The sequence below is a fragment of the Oncorhynchus gorbuscha genome, linkage group LG11, assembly GCF_021184085.1.
Source record: "Oncorhynchus gorbuscha isolate QuinsamMale2020 ecotype Even-year linkage group LG11, OgorEven_v1.0, whole genome shotgun sequence".
Classification (NCBI taxonomy): Eukaryota; Metazoa; Chordata; class Actinopteri; order Salmoniformes; family Salmonidae; genus Oncorhynchus; species Oncorhynchus gorbuscha.
The window spans coordinates 84,483,632-84,506,436 of NC_060183.1; the positions used below are offsets into that span (position 1 = coordinate 84,483,632).

Below are 22,805 nucleotides of genomic sequence, written 5' to 3' on the forward strand. Positions count from 1 at the left end.
TAATAACATAATATCGTAGACAGAGCTAGCCACTACCGTCCCTTTAACGCTCAAGGACAGATTCAATGGCTGTAGCATAGCGTATATGACCGAATGATTAGCTAATAAATATTTAAGAAATTATGAATAATAAGCATATGCTTTTACCTGATAATATACTACTAATGATAATATAACAACTTCAAATACCGAGCTAGTAACGTTATTAAGTAGCCTAGGTTCACTTAGCTGACCTTTAATGGAGGGAATTCAGCAGAGTCATCACAATTTAACAACTCATTGAAACTCTGAAAATAAATACATGGGCAAATGATACCAAACATGATAATAATAGGCCTTCATTACGTCAGGCACAGCTAATTGTTAAATGACACTTTCCATCCTTATCTTGGAAGGTCTCTGCGCTGATCGCCTGTGAGTGAGACATCACTAGCTAGCCAATGGGAGCGTAGTAGAACGCGCCTCTGAATAAAGGGGCGTGGTTTTGGTGTAACAGCGTTGGGGGAAAGAAACGCCCAGGAAGCTCAGATTAAAACTCCCATTAGCCAGCTCTGCAAGCGTTACAATGTCAAAACAAGTTTGTTACTCACAACTCACAATGTTACTCACAGTTTCAATGCCCTGGATGTGCCCAAATGTCAAGTAATCACAGAATATAACGCATGCTGATATTGTGCAGGTAATTTTTTTTTTTACATCACCAGATGACTTTGTAAAATAGTGTTTCTCTAGTTTCAGCACGAGATGGCACTGTTGTTAAAACACAAGTACAGTAGGACATGTAAATTAGTTTGTAACAAGACCCTTTTTTCATCCCGTGGTTGTTAAGATGTAATAAATTCACTTAATTTTTTTTCTAACAGCCGATATTGCAATTCAACTTATAAATGTAAACAAGTAACCTGTTTGGCTTTCCTCACTTATTGTAAACGCAACCTGGGTTTGTAGCCAGTGGCCCTCACGCGCTCCTCCTCATAGCGTTGCTATTGGTTCGTGTTATTCCACACGGGTTTTCCTCCCTGGCTGTGGGAAGCTCGAGCGGGATACATTTGTGTGTTGGGAACTGTAGTCGAACCACGGCCGGAGAGCATATGGTTGGATTTAGCAAATGCTCAGGTAAGGACGATACGCGCAAAAATATATAAAGCATGTTTTATGTTTTTAAATAGCACTTTAAAGGGTATTGAATGAATGCAGTTGTACTCTGGTCATCCAAGTTATAACGTTACTTTGTTGCGTTGCTTGTTTCAACCAAAGTTTCTGCCCTTTGATGTTACAACGTTTCAACGTAGCTGTTCACGATTTGAGAAGGATAAATGTGTTACGTTTCATTATGCATTCTCCTCGACTTTCAGTAGCCTAAATATTTTTCCCTTCTCATTTTCGGGAGTATCCAATCTCGAGAAAGAACAGTGCCTAAATCTGATAATAATATGACCCTATGGATTTCAACAAATGTACTTTTCTAGTAGCCTCTTTATTCAAGCCTGTGTTGACTCTGTTCTGTTGAAATTAATACACTAATGCCTTTTTTCTTTCTTCAAATGAATGTTCAACCTACTCTGAAATAAAATAAAATGTTTCAGTGCGTACAGGTTTAATTGCGTCGATGTACAATAATGGTAGTAGCCTATTGGTCACAAAGGACCACTAATTCACACTATTGAGCACATGGAGTATAATGACAATGGATGAAAACAATAAATGACTGCCTCCTGACTACGGATAGAAAGAGGGATTGAATGATTCACACAGCCTGCCTTCCTACATGCACAGTATAAACCAGGCTACATGCTCAGTGCTCTCATTGATTTATACAGTATACCAATTTATAGTTTGAATTAAGAATTAGAATTGTTTCCCTGTTTTGTTCCCTCGTGCCTAAGAAGAAGCTTGTGGGTTAGTTAGGGATGGAGTGGATATCCATGTATAGTTCCCTCCCGTTGGTAGAGTTTACTACTCTTACGGCTGGACATATCCGTGTACGGTTGTACCTTCCTCTCTACTCTGTGCCCCTCTGACGTGTATAAAGCTGCTGACTAACTCATGTTGCTCTCAGCCTGCTGTCATTGTTGCTTTACCGTTTCAAAGTCCTGTTATGTACCGTGACTCTCATTATAACACTTTCTCTTTCAATCTGAAACGGAAAAAAAACCTGAAACTGTCCATGTGGAATTGTCACTGGAGCATACTCCTCCGCGATCAGCTGTTTTTCAGCGGGCTACTCCTGTCCTAGCGTGCTCTTAACGTGCTCCTAACGTGCTCCTGACGGCTGCGTGCAGCATATGAGTGAAAGGACTCGTCGTTCTCCTCCCGAACTGATGCCCTATGGGGCAGGAAGAACGGGCATCAGTGTCTGGCAGATCACTCACATTCGGCAGGCTATTCTCTCTTCTCTGCCGTTTCCTGCCTTTCACGTGTTGCATTGGCACACCGGATACCTGTTCTTTCATTTTAGCCACATATTCAACGTTACAGGACTGGAAAATTCCCTTCTGTTGCATTTTTTCAGATCAGACATGGAAAACACCTAGACTCTCCTCCCCTGAAAAAACACCACTATTATCTGAAAGTACCTGCAGTTCAGAGAGTAACTTACTGATAATGTGCAAAGGTGTATAAATGCCAAAGTGAGACAAAACCTGGTCACTACAGTGACTAGACCTACCTTGTATTCCACTTCAACAGTGATTTGTTTGTAATAAGTTGTGTGTTGAAGGTCTCAGGGGAAAGGAATGTGTGAGAACGGATTGGTTTCAGAAGTGCCAAGCGCAGAGGGGCGTAAGCCTAGTGGTTAGAGTGTTGGGCCAGTAACCCGAAAGGTTGCAAGATCAAACCCCCGAGCTGACAAGGTAAAAATCTGTTGTTCTGCCCCCTGAACAAGGCAGTTAACCCACTGTTCCTAGGCCGTCATCGAAAATAAGAATTTGTTCTTAACTGACTAGCCTAGTTAAATAAAGGTTAAATAAAAGAGACAGTTACATGGTTATAGAGATGGACTCAACATGGACTCTATACTGTGGTGTGTATATATATGACTGATTCAAGCTTATATCAGACACTCTTTGTTAGAGTTATTTAAAATATATGCATATTGGGTGCTATAACCTTGCTATAAGTCAAAATGGGTGCTATAACACCTCTATGAGTCATAATGGTTGCTATAACATTGCTATGAGACATAATGGGTGCTATAACACCTCTATGGGTCATAATGGGTGCTATAACACCTCTATGAGTCATAATGGGTGCTATAACACCTCTATGAGTCATAATGGGTGCTATAACACCTCTATGAGTCATAATGGGTGCTATAACACCTCTATGAGTCATAACGGGTGCTATAACACCTCTATGAGTCAATAATGACAAGGACACAGTAGAGCAGTTAACCTACTTTGCAACACACTTTGACCTTGTATTCCCCTTCTCGAACTAGCTACATGCTCTAGAAGTCCTCCCCTGGGTACGGTGGCAGAGCTTGATGCATGGTACAGTCAGTTGTTTTTGAGGAAGCACGTGGCTCGATGAGTTTTGACTCACACTTTTACCGCTGCTCTCCGCTCTGCTCATATAAAAGATATGTATGACAAGGACAGAGTAGGTTTTAATGCTTTACTGTGACAGGAAGATTTAATGGTCCTACATCCAGCTTTTAGGAGTGACATCTGGATATGTAGACAAAAGCCCTAAGCGCTGTAAAGCATTAAAGACACACTGTCATCTGACACAGCTGGACAATATTCTGGTCCATGGCATATACTGTAGTATAGGGTGGGGACTGTGGCTAACCTTGGGCACCACAGCAACCATCACTCAACCCATCTCAACAACAGCACAGAGAGGGACAACATATCATTCAACCCATAGTCATTTTTGTGCACCGATAAAAGTGTAGCTCTTCAGCTTTACTTTCCTTTTGAAAAACGTTGTTGGGTAGATGTTGTTGACGTGCCTGATGTTGAGTGAGGGTGGGATAGATGTTGTTGATGTGCCTGATGTTGAGTGAGGGTTGGATAGATGTTGACGTGCCTGATGTTGAGTGAGGGTGGGATAGATGTTGACGTGCCTGATGTTGAGTGAGGGTGGGATAGATGTTGTTGATGTGCCTGATGTTGAGTGAGGTTGGGATAGATGTTGTTGACGTGCCTGATGTTGAGTGAGGGTGGGATAGATGTTGTTGACGTGCCTGATGTTGAGTGAGGGTGGGATAGATGTTGTTGACATGCCTGATGTTGAGTGAGGGTGGGATAGATGTTGTTGTGAGGGTGGGATAGATGTTTGGTTCCAAGTATAACTGTTTTGGGTACCATGTATAACCCTTTCCACAGAGGGCTCTACATGGAACCCAAAATGGTTCTACCTGGAACCAAAAAGGGTTCTATCTGGAACCAAAGGGGTTCTACCTGTAACCAAAAAGGGTTCTATCTGGAACCAAAGGGGTTCTACCTGGAACCAAAAGGGTTCTACCTGGAACCAAAAGGGTTCTACCTGGAACCAAAAAGGGTTCTATCTGGAACCAAAGGGGTTCTACCTGTAACCAAAAGGGTTCTACCTGTAACCAAAAGGGTTCTACCTGTAACCAAAAGGGTTCTACCTGGAACCAAAAGGGTTTTACCTGCAACCAAAAAGGGTTCTCCAATGGGGACAGCCGAATAACCCTTTTGGTAGAGTGTAGGGGGGCCCATTGTCCTGGAATGTTTATAGCTTCTCTTCAAAAACCTTTTGACTCCTCTTTAAAGCCATTTGCCCTCCTCCCTTCTCCAGACCACCTCTGGAGACCTTCTGCCATTCCTCACTTCCCTCATCAACTCATCCCTTTCTGCATCCCCTCTGACTTCAAAATGGCCCGAGTCGCTCCCCTCCTCAAGAGAAACCAACACTCGACTCCTCTGACTTCAAAATGGCCCGAGTCGCTCCCCTCCTCAAGAGAAACCAACCCTCGACTCCTCTGACGTCAAAAACTAGTCCGGTATCCCTTCTTTATTTTAATTTCTTTTACGTGGCGTCTCTGATCATCTCTCTCAGAATGGTCTTCTTGACCCTAACCAGTCAGGCTTCAAGACGGGTCACTCAACCGAGACTGCTCTTCATCTCTCTCAGAATGGTCTTCTTGACCCTAACCAGTCAGGCTTCAAGACGGGTCACTCAACCGAGACTGCTCTTCATCTCTCTCAGAATGGTCTTCTTGACCCTAACCAGTCAGGCTTCAAGACGGGTCACTCAACCGAGACTGCTCTTCATCTCTCTCAGAATGGTCTTCTTGACCCTAACCAGTCAGGCTTCAAGACGGGTCACTCAACCGAGACTGCTCTTCATCTCTCTCAGAATGGTCTTCTTGACCCTAACCAGTCAGGCTTCAAGACGGGTCACTCAACCGAGACTGCTCTTCATCTCTCTCAGAATGGTCTTCTTGACCCTAACCAGTCAGGCTTCAAGACGGGTCACTCAACCGAGACTGCTCTTCATCTCTCTCAGAATGGTCTTCTTGACCCTAACCAGTCAGGCTTCAAGACGGGTCACTCAACCGAGACTGCTCTTCATCTCTCTCAGAATGGTCTTCTTGACCCTAACCAGTCAGGCTTCAAGACGGGTCACTCAACCGAGACTGCTCTTCATCTCTCTCAGAATGGTCTTCTTGACCCTAACCAGTCAGGCTTCAAGACGGGTCACTCAACCGAGACTGCTCTTCATCTCTCTCAGAATGGTCTTCTTGACCCTAACCAGTCAGGCTTCAAGACGGGTCACTCAACCGAGACTGCTCTTCATCTCTCTCAGAATGGTCTTCTTGACCCTAACCAGTCAGGCTTCAAGACGGGTCACTCAACCGAGACTGCTCTTCATCTCTCTCAGAATGGTCTTCTTGACCCTAACCAGTCAGGCTTCAAGACGGGTCACTCAACTGAGACTGCTCTTCACCTCTCTCAGAATGGTCTTCTTGACCCTAACCAGTCAGGCTTCAAGACGGGTCACTCAACCGAGACTGCTCTTCATCTCTCTGCCAAAGCTGACTCTCTCTCTCCTCTGATCTCATCCTCCTCGATCTATATGCTGCCTTCGACACAGAACCATCAGATCCTCCTCTCCACCCTCTCACGGCTGGGCGTCTCAGGCTCTATCAGATCCTCCTCTCCACCCTCTCACGGCTGGGCGTCTCAGGCTCTATCAGATCCTCCTCTCCACCCTCTCAGGGCTGGGCGTCTCAGACTCTATCAGATCCTCCTCTCCACCCTCTCAGGGCTGGGTGTCTCAGGCTCTATCAGATCCTCCTCTCCACCCTCTCACGGCTGGGCGTCTCAGGCTCTATCAGATCCTCCTCTTCACCCTCTCAGGGCTGGGTCTCAGACTCTATCAGATCCTCCTCTCCACCCTCTCACGGCTGGGCGTCTCAGGCTCTATCAGATCCTCCTCTCCACCCTCTCAGGGCTGGGTCTCAGGCTCTATCAGATCCTCCTCTCCACCCTCTCACGGCTGGGCGTCTCAGGCTCTATCAGATCCTCCTCTCCACCCTCTCAGGGCTGGGCGTCTCAGGCTCTATCAGATCCTCCTCTTCACCCTCTCAGGGCTGGGTCTCAGACTATCAGATCCTCCTCTCCACCCTCTCACGGCTGGGCGTCTCAGGCTCTATCAGATCCTCCTCTCCACCCTCTCAGGGCTGGGCGTCTCAGGCTCTATCAGATCCTCCTCTCCACCCTCTCAGGGCTGGGCGTCTCAGGCTCTATCAGATCCTCCTCTCCACCCTCTCAGGGCTGGGCGTCTCAGGCTCTATCAGATCCTCCTCTCCACCCTCTCAGGGCTGGGTGTCTCAGGCTCTATCAGATCCTCCTCTCCACTCTCTCAGGGCTGGGCGTCTCAGGCTCTATCAGATCCTCCTCTCCACCCTCTCAGGGCTGGGTCTCAGGCTCTATCAGATCCTCCTCTCCACCCTCTCAGGGCTGGATGTCTCAGGCTCTATCAGATCCTCCTCTCCACCCTCTCACGGCTGGGCGTCTCAGGCTCTATCAGATCCTCCTCTCCACCCTCTCAGGGCTGGGCGTCTCAGGCTCTATCAGATCCCCCTCTCCACCCTCTCACGGCTGGGCGTCTCAGGCTCTATCAGATCCTCCTCTCCACCCTCTCAGGGCTGGGCGTCTCAGACTCTATCAGATCCTCCTCTCCACCCTCTCAGGGCTGGGTGTCTCAGGCTCTATCAGATCCTCCTCTCCACCCTCTCAGGGCTGGGTGTCTCAGGCTCTATCAGATCCTCCACTCCACCCTCTCACGGCTGGGCGTCTCAGGCTCTATCAGATCCTCCTCTCCACCCTCTCAGGGCTGGGCGTCTCAGACTCTATCAGATCCTCCTCTCCACCCTCTCAGGGCTGGGCGTCTCAGACTCTATCAGATCCTCCTCTCCACCCTCTCACGGCTGGGCGTCTCAGGCTCTATCAGATCCTCCTCTTCACCCTCTCAGGGCTGGGTCTCAGACTCTATCAGATCCTCCTCTCCAACCTCTCAGGGCTGGGTCTCAGGCTCTATCAGATCCTCCTCTTCATCCTCTCAGGGCTGGGCGTCTCAGACTCTATCAGATCCTCCTCTCCACCCTCTCAGATCTGATAGAAACAACCAGAGTGGATTTGCAAATGGAAGAGATATGCTAACTGGATAACAGTCGTTCAAGCTCAGCATAGCTAGCTAGCGAAGCGATTCACATGTCTAGCTAACCAAATGACACCTGCATCACTAGCTGTGTATAGTCACCGAAAAACGATATGAAGGATAACAAATCACCCACTCCTCCAATGACACGACATCCTCCTAGGAGCTAGCGCTCTAGCTAACGTTAGGCTCCGTGTTTTTATCTTGCTACATAAATAGATACTCTAACCTATTAGTCACATTATGACTGACTTGTGATCATTTCCGTTGCTAGTTTGATTATATTGAAATTCCCAGCTTTAGTTACATTTGTCCGTTTTTGTCAAGAATATGGGTTGTTGAACTGCCTTGTTCAGAGGCAGAACGACAGATTTTTACCTTGTCAGCTCGGGGATTTGATCTAGCAACCTTTCGGTTACTGGCCCAACACTCTAACCACTAGGCTACCTGCCGCCTCTACGCTCTAACCACTAGGCTACCCACCGCCTCTACACTCTAACCACTAGGCTCTAACCACTAGGCTACCTGCCACACCATCACACCTCCTCCTCCATGCTTCACGGTGGGAACTACACATGCGGAGATCATCCGTTCACCTACTCTGTGTCTCACAAAGACACGGCGGTTGGAACCAAAAATCTCAAATTTGGACTTATCAGAACGAAGGACAAATTTCCACCGGTCTAATGTCCATTGCTTGCGTTTCTTGGCCCAAGCAAGTCTCTTCTTATTATTGGTGTCCTTAAGTAGTGGTTACTTTGCAGCATTTCGACCATGAAGGCCTGATTCAACAAGTCTCCTCTGAACAGTTGATGTTGAGATGTGTCTGTTACTTGAACTCTGTGAAGCAATTATTTGGGCTGCAGTTTTTGTAGGTTGGTAACTTTAATGAACTTGTCCTCTGCATCAGTGGTAACTCTGGGTCTTCCTTTCCTGTGGGGGTCCTCATGAGAGACAGGTAACTCTGGGTCTTCCTTTCCTGTGGGGGTCCTCATGAGAGACAGGTAACTCTGGGTCTTCCTTTCCTGTGGGGGTCCTCATGAGAGACAGGTAACTCTGGGTCTTCCTTTCATGTGGGGGTCCTCATGAGAGACAGGTAACTCTGGGTCTTCCTTTCCTGTGGGGGTCCTCATGAGAGACAGGTAACTCTGGGTCTTCCTTTCCTGTGGGGGTCCTCATGAGAGCCAGGTAACTCTGGGTCTTCCTTTCCTGTGGGGGTCCTCATGAGAGCCAGGTAACTCTGGGTCTTCCTTTCCTGTGGGGGTCCTCATGAGAGACAGGTAACTCTGGGTCTTCCTTTCCTGTGGGGGTCCTCATGAGAGACAGGTAACTCTGGGTCTTCCTTTCCTGTGGGGGTCCTCATGAGAGACAGGGAACTCTGGGTCTTCCTTTCCTGTGGGGGTCCTCATGAGAGACAGGTAACTCTGGGTCTTCCTTTCCTGTGGGGGTCCTCATGAGAGACAGGGAACTCTGGGTCTTCCTTTCTTGTGGGGGTCCTCATGAGAGACAGGTAACTCTGGGTCTTCCTTTCCTGTGGGGGTCCTCATGAGAGACAGGGAACTCTGGGTCTTCCTTTCCTGTGGGGGTCCTCATGAGAGACAGGGAACTCTGGGTCTTCCTTTCTTGTGGGGGTCCTCATGAGAGACAGGGAACTCTGGGTCTTCCTTTCTTGTGGGGGTCCTCATGAGAGACAGGGAACTCTGGGTCTTCCTTTCTTGTGGGGGTCCTCATGAGAGACAGGGAACTCTGGGTCTTCCTTTCTTGTGGGGGTCCTCATGAGAGACAGGTAACTCTGGGTCTTCCTTTCCTGTGGGGGTCCTCATGAGAGACAGGGAACTCTGGGTCTTCCTTTCTTGTGGGGGTCCTCATGAGAGACAGGGAACTCTGGGTCTTCCTTTCTTGTGGGGGTCCTCATGAGAGACAGGGAACTCTGGGTCTTCCTTTCCTGTGGGGGTCCTCATGAGAGACAGGTAACTCTGGGTCTTCCTTTCTTGTGGGGGTCCTCATGAGAGACAGGGAACTCTGGGTCTTCCTTTCTTGTGGGGATCCTCATGAGAGACAGGTAACTCTGGGTCTTCCTTTCCTGTGGGGGTCCTCATGAGAGACAGGGAACTCTGGGTCTTCCTTTCTTGTGGGGGTCCTCATGAGAGACAGGGAACTCTGGGTCTTCCTTTCTTGTGGGGGTCCTCATGAGAGACAGGGAACTCTGGGTCTTCCTTTCTTGTGGGGGTCCTCATGAGAGACAGGGAACTCTGGGTCTTCCTTTCTTGTGGGGGTCCTCATGAGAGACAGGTAACTCTGGGTCTTCCTTTCCTGTGGGGGTCCTCATGAGAGACAGGTAACTCTGGGTCTTCCTTTCTTGTGGGGGTCCTCATGAGAGACAGGGAACTCTGGGTCTTCCTTTCTTGTGGGGTCCTCATGAGAGACAGGGAACTCTGGGTCTTCCTTTCTTGTGGGGGTCCTCATGAGAGACAGGTAACTCTGGGTCTTCCTTTCTTGTGGGGGTCCTCATGAGAGACAGGTAACTCTGGGTCTTCCTTTCCTGTGGGGGTCCTCATGAGAGACAGGGAACTCTGGGTCTTCCTTTCTTGTGGGGGTCCTCATGAGAGACAGGTAACTCTGGGTCTTCCTTTCCTGTGGGGGTCCTCATGAGAGACAGGTAACTCTGGGTCTTCCTTTCCTGTGGGGTCCTCATGAGAGACAGGGAACTCTGGGTCTTCCTTTCTTGTGGGGGTCCTCATGAGAGACAGGGAACTCTGGGTCTTCCTTTCTTGTGGGGGTCCTCATGAGAGACAGGGAACTCTGGGTCTTCCTTTCTTGTGGGGGTCCTCATGAGAGACAGGGAACTCTGGGTCTTCCTTTCTTGTGGGGGTCCTCATGAGAGACAGGTAACTCTGGGTCTTCCTTTCCTGTGGGGGTCCTCATGAGAGACAGGTAACTCTGGGTCTTCCTTTCTTGTGGGGGTCCTCATGAGAGACAGGGAACTCTGGGTCTTCCTTTCTTGTGGGGGTCCTCATGAGAGACAGGGAACTCTGGGTCTTCCTTTCTTGTGGGGGTCCTCATGAGAGACAGGTAACTCTGGGTCTTCCTTTCCTGTGGGGGTCCTCATGAGAGACAGGTAACTCTGGGTCTTCCTTTCTTGTGGGGGTCCTCATGAGAGACAGGGAACTCTGGGTCTTCCTTTCTTGTGGGGGTCTTCATGAGAGACAGGTAACTCTGGGTCTTCCTTTCTTGTGGGGGTCCTCATGAGAGACAGGTAACTCTGGGTCTTCCTTTCTTGTGGGGGTCGTCATGAGAGACAGGTAACTCTGGGTCTTCCTTTCCTGTGGGGGTCCTCATGAGAGACAGGTAACTCTGGGTCTTCCTTTCCTGTGGGGGTCCTCATGAGAGACAGGGAACTCTGGGTCTTCCTTTCCTGTGGGGGTCCTCATGAGAGACAGGGAACTCTGGGTCTTCCTTTCTTGTGGGGGTCCTCATGAGAGACAGGTAACTCTGTGTCTTCCTTTCCTGTGGGGGTCCTCATGAGAGACAGGTAACTCTGGGTCTTCCTTTCTTGTGGGGGTCCTCATGAGAGACAGGTAACTCTGGGTCTTCCTTTCCTGTGGGGGTCCTCATGAGAGACAGGGAACTCTGGGTCTTCCTTTCTTGTGGGGGTCCTCATGAGAGACAGGTAACTCTGGGTCTTCCTTTCCTGTGGGGGTCCTCATGAGAGACAGGTAACTCTGGGTCTTCCTTTCCTGTGGGGGTCCTCATGAGAGACAGGGAACTCTGAGTCTTCCTTTCTTGTGGGGGTCCTCATGAGAGACAGGGAACTCTGGGTCTTCCTTTCTTGTGGGGGTCCTCATGAGAGACAGGGAACTCTGGGTCTTCCTTTCTTGTGGGGGTCCTCATGAGAGACAGGGAACTCTGGGTCTTCCTTTCTTGTGGGGGTCCTCATGAGAGACAGGTAACTCTGGGTCTTCCTTTCTTGTGGGGGTCCTCATGAGAGACAGGTAACTCTGGGTCTTCCTTTCCTGTGGGGGTCCTCATGAGAGACAGGTAACTCTGGGTCTTCCTTTCCTGTGGGGGTCCTCATGAGAGACAGGTAACTCTGGGTCTTCCTTTCTTGTGGGGGTCCTCATGAGAGACAGGGAACTCTGGGTCTTCCTTTCTTGTGGGGGTCCTCATGAGAGACAGGTAACTCTGGGTCTTCCTTTCTTGTGGGGGTCCTCATGAGAGACAGGTAACTCTGGGTCTTCCTTTCTTGTGGGGGTCCTCATGAGAGACAGGTAACTCTGGGTCTTCCTTTCTTGTGGGGGTCCTCATGAGAGACAGGTAACTCTGGGTCTTCCTTTCTTGTGGGGGTCCTCATGAGAGACAGGTAACTCTGGGTCTTCCTTTCTTGTGGGGGTCCTCATGAGAGACAGGTAACTCTGGGTCTTCCTTTCCTGTGGGGGTCCTCATGAGAGACAGTTAACTCTGGGTCTTCCTTTCTTGTGGGGGTCCTCATGAGAGACAGGTAACTCTGGGTCTTCCTTTCTTGAGGGGGTCCTCATGAGAGACAGTTTTATCATAGCGCTTGTTTTGATGTCTTTTTTTTTTTTTATACAGAAAAATGAATCAAACTTTTTGAATTCTGAAGAACCGTAGATGCCACGTCAGGAACCCCACACTTAACTTTATCGGGCCAGAGTTCTCCAAGAAAACTTAAAAGGGCTCTCCACAGTGATTTCACCGCCTATTCACACGGCGCTACGGACCGTGTTGAGGTTCTGAGACTGTGTGGGGCCCTTAAGAGCTCAGGCAGAACCCTTTAAGAGCCTTTATCAGTGCAGGATAATGTTCTTCAGTCCACATGTAATTGTTTACTTGCCAGGCTTTTTCACACACTTACATTTACATATTTACATTTAAGTCATTTAGCAGACGCTCTTATCCAGAGCGACTTACAAATTGGTGCATTCACCTTATGACATCCAGTGGAACAGCCACTTTACAATAGTGCATCTAAATCTTTTAAGGGGAGGGGGGGTGAGAAGGATTACTTTATCCTATCCTAGGTATTCCTTAAAGAGGTGGGGTTTCAGGTGTCTCCGGAACGTGGTGATTGACTCCGCTGTCCTGGCGTCGTGAGGGAGTTTGTTCCACCATTGGGGGGCCAGAGCAGCGAACAGTTTTGACATTGCAGATGTAATCTTCGCTATCTACAAAGCAAACAGGCAACATTTATTGTTGTTGTAATCTGTGAGAAAAGCTCATAAAAAAATCATGTGTGGATTCCTTCCATAATTTCAATCGAGACCAGATGGATTTATAATACATTAGGATGTTCTAAACCCCCATCTGTTGTTTGCTGAGGACTTATCGTTGTCGTGATCTGAGGCAGTGGAAGGACAGCAAACGGACTGAGCGCTGATACAGCCAGTCCCCAGTGGAATGCATGATGACACCGGTGTGAATTAAAGAGCTACAAATGAAGATTTTCATTGTTAATAATCCTCACAGTAATCCACGGTCACTGCCCTGGACTTTCCAGTTGGACCAATCACAGGTCTAGATCCAGAGAGACCGGGAGTTGAATCATTCTTCACTCAGCGCTATGTAGAGGTACTAACCCCTGTGGTTTAGTGTTTTACTACTACATCATCATCATCATCATCATCAGTATTACCTCCAGTTCTATATGTTTTCCCAAAAGACTCTAGCAGGTTTAACATGTGTTTAGACTCTAGCAGGTTTAACATGTGTTTAGACTCCAGCAGGTTTAACGTGTGTTTAGACTCTAGCAGGTTTAACATGTGTGTAGACTCTAGCAGGTTTAACATGTGTTTAGACTCTAGCAGGTTTAACATGTGTGTTTAGACTCCAGCAGGTTTAATATGTGTTTAGACTCTAGCAGGTTTAACATGTGTGTAGACTCTAGCAGGTTTAACATGTGTGTTTAGACTCCAGCAGGTTTAACATGTGTGTAGACTCTAGCAGGTTTAACATGTGTTTAGACTCTAGCAGGTTTAACATGTGTGTAGACTCTAGCAGGTTTAACGTGTGTTTAGACTCTAACAGGTTTAACATGTGTGTAGACTCTAGCAGGTTTAACATGTGTGTAGACTCTAGCAGGTTTAACATGTGTGTAGACTCTAGCAGGTTTAACATGTGTTTAGACTCTAGCAGGTTTAACATGTGTGTAGACTCTAGCAGGTTTAACATGTGTGTAGACTCTAGCAGGTTTAACATGTGTTTAGACTCTAGCAGGTTTAACATGTGTTTAGACTCTAGCAGGCTTAACATGTGTGTAGACTCTAGCAGGTGTTTCATGAGCTGAAATCCCAGAAATGTTTCATCAGCACAAAAAGCGTACTTCTCTAAAATGTTGTTCAGAAATCAGTGAGCATTTATCCTTAGCCAAGATAATCCATTCACCTGACAGGTGTGGCATATCAAGAAGTTGATTAAACAGCATGATCATTACACAGGTGCACCTTGTGCTGGGGACTGCAGGAATGTCCACCAGAGCTGTTGCCATATAATTGAATGTTAATTTCTCTACCATAACCCGCCTCCAACGTCATTTTAGAGAATTTGGCAGACTCTGACTCCACAGTCATTAAGGAATGAACAGGCTCTGACTCCACAGTCATTAAGGAAGGAACAGACACTGACTCCACAGTCATTAAGGAATGAACAGGCTCTGACTCCACAGTCATTAAGGAATGAACAGACTCTGACTCCACAGTCATTAAGGAATGAACAGGCTCTGACTCCACAGTCATTAAGGAAGGGACAGACTCTGACTCCACAGTCATTAAGGAATGAACAGGTTCAGAGTAGTCTCAAGATCCTGGTTGGCTCGCTCCGACTGGCCATTGGACTCTGGATGGAACCCAGAGAACAGGCTGGCTGATGACCCAATGAGGGTCCAGAATGCCTTCCAGAACTGGGATCAGAACTGAGGCCCCCGGTCGGAGACCATGTCCACGGGCAGTCCATGGATCCGGAAGACGTGCTGCACCATGAGCTGGGCCGTCTCCTTGGCCGATGGTAGTTTGGGGAGAGGAATGAAGTGAGCGGCCTCGGAAAACCGATCGACCACAGTCAGGATGGAAGTGTTTCCCTCAGACGTGGGGAGACCCGTGACGAAATGGGACCAGAGTCGGTCAGGGACAGGTAGTGGTTGCAGAAGACCAGCGGGAGCTTGCCAAGGAGTCTTATTCTGAGCACCGACCGTGCAGACAAACGCGGGGACCAATAGTAGGCCACCAAAAGTGGCCAAAGGTCAGGGTCCGACAGGTGGCAGGCAAGCCTGGAGGAATGGGCCCACTCCAGGACCGCAGAGAGGACAGCATCAGGCACAAACATCCTATTGTGAGGGCCCCCACCCAGGGTTCGGCTGGGACCGCTGCGCCTCCCAGACCTGTTTCCCAGCTGAGTGCCGTCACCAGGCACGAGGTGGGAAGGATGGTCTCGGCTCCGGGGTGGTACCTGTGGGGCTATAGCGGCGGGACACTGCATCCGGCTTTACATTCTTGGATCCCGGCCGGTACGAGAGGGAGAAGTTGAACCGTGTGAACAGCAGGGCCCATCTGGCTTGCCTGGAGTTCAAATCAAATCAAATTGTATTTGTCACATACACGTGGTTAGCAGATGTTAATGCGAGTGTAGCGAAATGCTTGTGCTTCTAGTTCCGACAATGCAGTAATAACCAACGAGTAATCTAACAATTCCACAACTACTACCTTATACACACAAGTGTAAAGGGATAAAGAATATGTACATAAAGATATATGAATGAGTGATGGTACAGAAGGACATAGGCAAGATGCAGTAGATGGTATCGAGTACAGTATATACAAATGAGATGAGTAATGTAGGGTATGTAAACATAAAAGTGGCATAGTTTAAAGTGGCTAGTGATACAACATAAAGTTGAGGCACTTGGCGGTGCGGAGATACTTCTGGTTCTTGTGGTCAGTCCACACGATGAATGGGTGTTTCGCCTCCTCCTGCCAGTGCCTCCATTCCTCCAACGCCATCTTCACCGTGAGAAGCTCACGATTTCCCTCATCGTAGTTATTTTCCTTGGCATTAAGGCGGTGGGATAAGAAGGCACAGGGATGCAGCTTGAGGTCTAGGGCAGAACGTTGGGATCAGAAGCATCAGCCTCCACAGCGAACTGACGGGAAGGGTCCTATGCCTGGTGGCATAGGCTCAGGAAGCGGTGACTCGGCCGTCGTCGCCAGCCCCCTGGGCAGGTCTGGAACCCTCAGATTCTCTCTCAGCAGCGAGACCGTCGGTAGCTTCCGGGATGACTCAGAGGCAAGGTGGGATCCCTGGACGTTTCCTCTCGCTCCATCGTTCCCATAATCGCCCATCGATACGGATGGTCAAAGCGATGAGGGAATCAAGCTCTGTCGGTAACTCAAGCTCGTCCTTGACCTCCTCCGAGACGCCGTGCAGGAACATATCGAACAGTGCCTCTTGATTCCAATCACTCTCCGCTGCCAACGTGCAGAAATCCACAGCATAGTCATCTGCACTGCACTGTCCTGGAGTCCTGGAGTCCTGGAGTCCGGGAGTCCTGGAGTACTGGAGTCCTGGAGTCCGGGAGTCCTGGAGTCCTGGATTAGCTTCAGGGCGGCCTCTCGCCCAGAAGTGTGATGAGTTAGGCTATCTTGGAGCGATCCGAGGGGAAGGAGGAGGATTGAAGCTCGAAGACCAGGGCACATTGAGCTAGGAACGCCCGACGGGTGCTCAGCTCTCCATCTGGAAGAGGTAAGCGGGGCTCCCGAGAAGGTGGAGTGACCGATGAGGCGGCGCTGCTAGCAGCTGAGGGGCTGTGTGGTTACCACCGTGGTAGGCGGCGTCCCGGACTACCCGTGGGGTTGCTCCAGCTAATTGTCCAACGCCCAGTCATAGCGTTCAGCCAACGTTTGGACCCCCTCCACAAGGCCATGAAGCATTCCGTCGTGCATACCGATGTTGGATCCTTGAGTGGAGATGACATTGTGCAGCTGGCCCAGGTCTGCTGGGTCAGTCATGGCCAGTTCACATAATCAGGAATCAAGTTAAAACCCAGATGCAGACACGTCGAATTGACAATGGTTTAATATTCCAACAGGGGCAGGCAATAGACAGGTCAAGGCAGGCAGGGGTCAGTAAACCAGAGGTGGGGCAGCGGTACTGGACGGCAGTCAGGGTCAGGGTCAGGGTAGGCAGAGGTCAACAATCCAGAGCTGGGGCAAAGGGACAGGTCGCAAGGCAGAGTGGTCAAGCAGGCAGGCTCAGAGTCAGGACAGGCAAGGGTCAGAACCAGGAGGGCGAGAAAAAGGAGAGACTGGAAAAAGCAGGAGCTGAGAACAAAAACGCTGGTTGACTTGACAAACAAGACGAACTGGACAAACAAAGAACACAGGTATAAATGCACTGGGGATAATGGGGAAGATGGGCGACACCTGGAGGGTGGGTGGAGACAAGGACAGGTGACACAGATCAGGGTGTGACAGTAACATAATCTGATTACTTTCAGTTACTTTTGGAGTACTTTCCCCTGAAGAGGTATTAGAAGAAGACAAAATGGATCCATCAAATGCATTTGGTGTTTCATCATTGTGGTCTCTGATTGGTGGTCATCATTTGATGTGTCATCATAGTGGTCTGTGATTGGTGGTCATCATTTGGTGTGTCTTGATAGTGGTCTCTGATTGGCGGTCATCATCGTGGTCTGTGATTGGTGGTCATCATTTGGTGTGTCATCATCGTTGTCAGTGATTGGTGGTCATCATTTGGTGTCATCATAGTGGTCTCTAAACAACCTTTCTTTACACCGTGTGCACTATTTTTGATCCTACATTTTGTGCACTATATAGGAAAAGGAGACACTTTGGAACGTAACCTGAGTTCTGAGGAGTTGACAGGGCTCGGGTTAGAACAGCCTCTCTTTTCACATCATCACAGAGTCATACATCATGCTGCTGGGTTAGGGTTAGGACAAGCTGCTGGGTTAGGACAAGCTACTGGTTTACAGTTAGGACAAGCTGCTGGGTTAGGACAAGCTGCTAGTTTACAGTTAGGACAAGCTGCTGGGTTACAGTTAGGACAAGCTGCTGGGTTACAGTTAGGACAAGCTGCTGAGTTAGGACAAGCTGCTGGTTTACAGTTAGGACAAGCTGCTGGGTTACAGTTAGGACAAGCTGCTGGTTTACAGTTAGGACAAGCTGCTGGGTTACAGTTAGGACAAGCTGCTGGTTTACAGTTAGGACAAGCTGCTGGGTTACAGTTAGGACAAGCTGCTGGGTTACAGTTAGGACAAGCTGCTGGGTTACAGTTAGGACAAGCTACTGGGTTACAGTTAGGACAAGCTGCTGGTTTACAGTTAGGACAAGCTGCTGGGTTACAGTTAGGACAAGCTGCTGGTTTACAGTTAGGACAAGCTGCTGGGTTACAGTTAGGACAAGCTGCTGGTTTACAGTTAGGACAAGCTGCTGGTTTACAGTTAGGACAAGCTGCTGGTTTACAGTTAGGACAAGCTGCTGGTTTACAGTTAGGACAAGCTGCTGGGTTACAGTTAGGACAAGCTGCTGGTTTACAGTTAGGACAAGCTGCTGGGTTACAGTTAGGACAAGCTGCTGGGTTACAGTTAGGACAAGCTGCTGGGTTACAGTTAGGACAAGCTACTGGGTTACAGTTAGGACAAGCTGCTGGTTTACAGTTAGGACAAGCTGCTGGGTTACAGTTAGGACAAGCTGCTGGTTTACAGTTAGGACAAGCTGCTGGGTTACAGTTAGGACAAGCTGCTGGGTTACAGTTAGGACAAGCTGCTGGGTTACAGTTAGGACAAGCTGCTGGGTTACAGTTAGGACAAGCTGCTGGGTTACAGTTAGGACTAGATCTGAGTGCAGATATCAGTCAACGGAAACTCAAAAGGCTGCCTATTCCTTATATAATGTATTCCTCTTTACCAGAGTCCTATTCCTTATATAATGTATTCCTCTTTATCAGAGTCCTATTCCCTATATAATGTATTCCTCTTTACCAGAGTCCTATTCCCTATATAATGTATTCCTCTTTACCAGAGTCCTATTCCCTATATAATGTATTCCTCTTTACCAGAGTCCTATTCCCTATATAATGTATTCCTCTTTACCAGAGTCCTATTCCTTATATAATGTATTCCTCTTTACCAGAGTCCTATTCCCTATATAATGTATTCCTCTTTACCAGAGTCCTATTCCCTATATAATGTATTCCTCTTTACCAAAGTCCTATTCCCTATATAATGTATTCCTCTTTACCAGAGTCCTATTCCCTATATAATGTATTCCACTTTACCAGAGTCCTATTCCTTATATAATGTATTCCTCTTTACCAGAGTCCTATTCCCTATATAATGTATTCCACTTTACCAGAGTCCTATTCCCTATATAATGTATTCCTCTTTACCAGAGTCCTATTCCTTATACAGTGTATTACTCTTTGGTTACCATTTGGGATGCAAACGTAGATTTAACATTTGCACACAATTGTTCTGTGGTTCAGGCCTGTTTTGTCCACTGACAAAGAGAGAAAGAGAAAGCTTCAAGCTTCGCCTTAACACATCCACTGATACACTGCCAGGATGATGCTATCAAAAGTCACGACTCAAAGGAAAGTAATGGAACCTTTCACTACTAACCTGTCTAAACACGATGATATCAGCTTAGTAAAGGGAACTCCCTGTTGTGTTGTCTGATTCCCACATTCAGTGGATTAGGAGTTTAGCTTAGTGGGAGATACACTGACAGTATGTCTTTTAAACATTTGTCTTTGCTTGGTTGTTGTTGGGGGGGGTGTTTTGGATGTGAAAAGCACTCGCACATCACAATATCATTTTTAGAATCATATCGTGCGTAGGAAATAGAAGGTAAGTTTTTCAGGTATGTAGGAAATAGAAGGTATTTTTTCAGGTGTGTAGGAAATAGAAGGTAAGTTTTTCAGGTGCGTAGGAAATAGAAGGTATTTTTTCAGGTGTGTAGGAAATAGAATGTAGTTTTTCAGGTGCGTAGGAAATAGAAGGTCATTTTTTCAGGTGTGTAGGAAATAGAAGGTATTTGTTTCAGGTATGTAGGAAATAGAAGGACATTTTTTCAGGTATGTAAGAAATGGTCACATGTAACTTTAAAGACTTCTTTTAAAACATTGTATTGTTTGTGTTTTGTTCACAGGAACCCACCGTTTCTTCGTCTACTTCTCATCTACCTGCTCCTCCAGAAGTGACTATTGGTACCGTCGATTCCTCCCAGGGGTCCCTTCCCCCGCAACACGGTCTGCTGACAAACCTCCGCTGTTCCCCTCCTCTCTGCTGTCCCTCTCCCCTCTCGCCACGGTCCCCATCCTAGGTGACATGTCCATCACCCTGAAGCAGGTCTTCAACAAGGACAAGACCTTCCGGCCCAAGCGTAAGTTTGAGCCGGGGACGCAGCGTTTCGAGCTGCATAAGAAGGCCCAGGCGTCGCTGAGCTCCGGGGTTGACCTGAGGGCGGCGGTAGCTCTGCCCCACGGGGAGGATCTGAACGACTGGGTGGCCGTGCACGTAGTCGACTTCTTCAACAGGATAAACCTCATCTACGGGACGGTGTGTGAGTTCTGCACGGAGAAGAGTTGTCCGGTCATGTCCGGAGGTCCTAGGTATGAGTACCGATGGCAGGACGATCACAAGTACAAGAAACCAACGGCTCTACCGGCTCCCAAGTACATGAACTTGCTGATGGACTGGATAGAGGTCCAGATCAACAATGAGGATATCTTCCCCACCAGCATGGGTGAGTACTACTCTTATGGGCCTTTATTATTAGGTTTAGTATCACTGAACTTTCCACAAAACATTTTTTCTGAATTCCCGGCTAGAGGATTTCTGCAATCAGCAGGGAATTTGAACTGTAATGGAAATCGTCCAACCTGGAAATGTTTAACCCTACTGTACTGAGCAGGAGGCAGAACCCTCTTGGTCTCTATTACAAATATATCCCCAACCCTTTGACTGTCAGCGTTCCTCTGTAGATCTCTATAAACAAGACAACAGAAATACTGTTCAAATAGAGGTGGATGCTAATTGGATAGAACCTCTAACAACCCTGACCTATAACCTCTGACCTTGCACTTATTCAACCTGCTCTAACTGAGTGGGTTACCACGACAATCACTAAGGAGCCCTGGTTAGGGAATAAGGTGCTATTTCAGCCGCAGACTAAGTAGATTGCTGCTAGAAAACACTGATCTCACTTGTTAAACCCTGTAGCATCCAACGGACTGTGAAATCCTACTTATGTCAGCTTAGGTCACAAGATCACAAATCCTAAATTGTTGACGTTGATGGGGGTGAGCTCCTCGTCTCCTCGTCTCCTCGTCTCCCTATGTACAAGCTGATTATAGTTACATATCTACGTGTTGTATTTGGGCTCTCTTGGAAAAAATATATATTAAAAAAAAATACAGTTTTATATCTTTATGTTTGAAGCCTGAAATGTGGCAAAAGGTCGCAATGTTCAAGGGGGCCAAATACTTTCGCAAGGCACTGTATATATATATAGTGTGTGTATATAGTGTATATATATATAGTGTATATATATATATATATAGTGTGTATATATATATATATATATATATATATATATATATATATATATATATATATATATATAGTGTGTGTATATGTATGTATATAGTGTGTGTATATATATATATATATATATATATATATATATATGTGTATATATATGTATAAAGTGTGTGTATATAGTGTATATATATAGTGTGTATATATAGTGTGTATATATATGTATAAAGTGTGTGTATATAGTGTATATATATATATATATATGTATATATATATATATAAAGTGTGTGTATATAGTGTATATATATATATATATATAGTGTATATATATATATATATATATATATATATATACACTATATACACACACTTTATACATATATATACACACTATATATATATATATATATATATATACACTATATACACACACTTTATACATATATATACACACTATATATACACACTTTATACATATATATACACTATATACATATATATACACACTATATATATATATATATATATACACTATATACACACACTTTATACATATATATACACACTATATATATATAGTGTGTATATATATATATAGTGTGTATATATATGTATATAGTGTGTGTATATAGTGTATATATATATATATATAGTGTGTATATATATATATAGTGTGTGTATATAGTGTATATATATATATATATATAGTGTGTATATATATAGTGTGTATATAGTGTATATATATATATATAGTGTGTATATATATATATAGTGTGTATATATATATATATATAGTGTGTATATAGTGTATATATATATATATAGTGTGTATATATATATATATATAGTGTGTATATATATATATAGTGTGTATATATATATAGTGTGTATATATATATATATATAGTGTGTATATATATGTATATAGTGTGTATATATATATATATATAGTGTGTATATATATGTATATAGTGTGTATATATATATAGTGTGTATATATATATAGTGTGTATATATATATATAGTGTGTATATATATGTATATAGTGTGTATATATATATATAGTGTGTATATATATGTATATAGTGTGTATATATATATATAGTGTGTATATATATGTATATAGTGTGTATATATATATATATAGTGTGTATATATATGTATATAGTGTGTATATATATATATATATAGTGTGTATATATATATATAGTGTGTATATATATATATATGTGTATATATATATATAGTGTGTATATATATGTATATAGTGTGTATATATATATATATAGTGTGTATATATATATATATATATATATAGTGTGTATATATATGTATATAGTGTGTATATATATATATATATAGTGTGTATATATATATATATATGTGTATTAGTATATGTATATAGTGTGTATATATATATATATGTGTATATATATATAGTGTGTGTATATATATGTATATAGTGTGTATATATATATATATAGTGTATATATATATATATATAGTGTGTATATATATATATATAGTGTGTATATATATATATATAGTGTGTATATATATATATATATAGTGTGTATATATATGTATATAGTGTGTATATATA

The 22,805-nt window shown here is 45.6% G+C and overlaps 1 protein-coding gene across 2 annotated transcripts in view; it reads left to right on the forward strand.

The window, feature by feature from the left end:
* The first annotated feature begins 1,006 nt into the window (after positions 1–1,006).
* Positions 1,007–22,805, forward strand: part of LOC124047984 (MOB kinase activator 3B) — a 41,071-nt gene continuing 19,272 nt past the window's right edge. The window contains exons 1-2 of one of the 2 annotated variants that reach the window (XM_046368343.1): positions 1,007–1,116; positions 19,812–20,408. In XM_046368343.1, the coding sequence (XP_046224299.1) occupies positions 1,092–1,116; positions 19,812–20,408 (622 nt within the window). In that variant the 5' untranslated portion in view covers positions 1,007–1,091. Of the gene's footprint in view, positions 1,117–19,374; positions 19,511–19,811; positions 20,409–22,805 lie in introns of those variants that run through there. The other variant, XM_046368344.1, reaches the window with a different exon arrangement.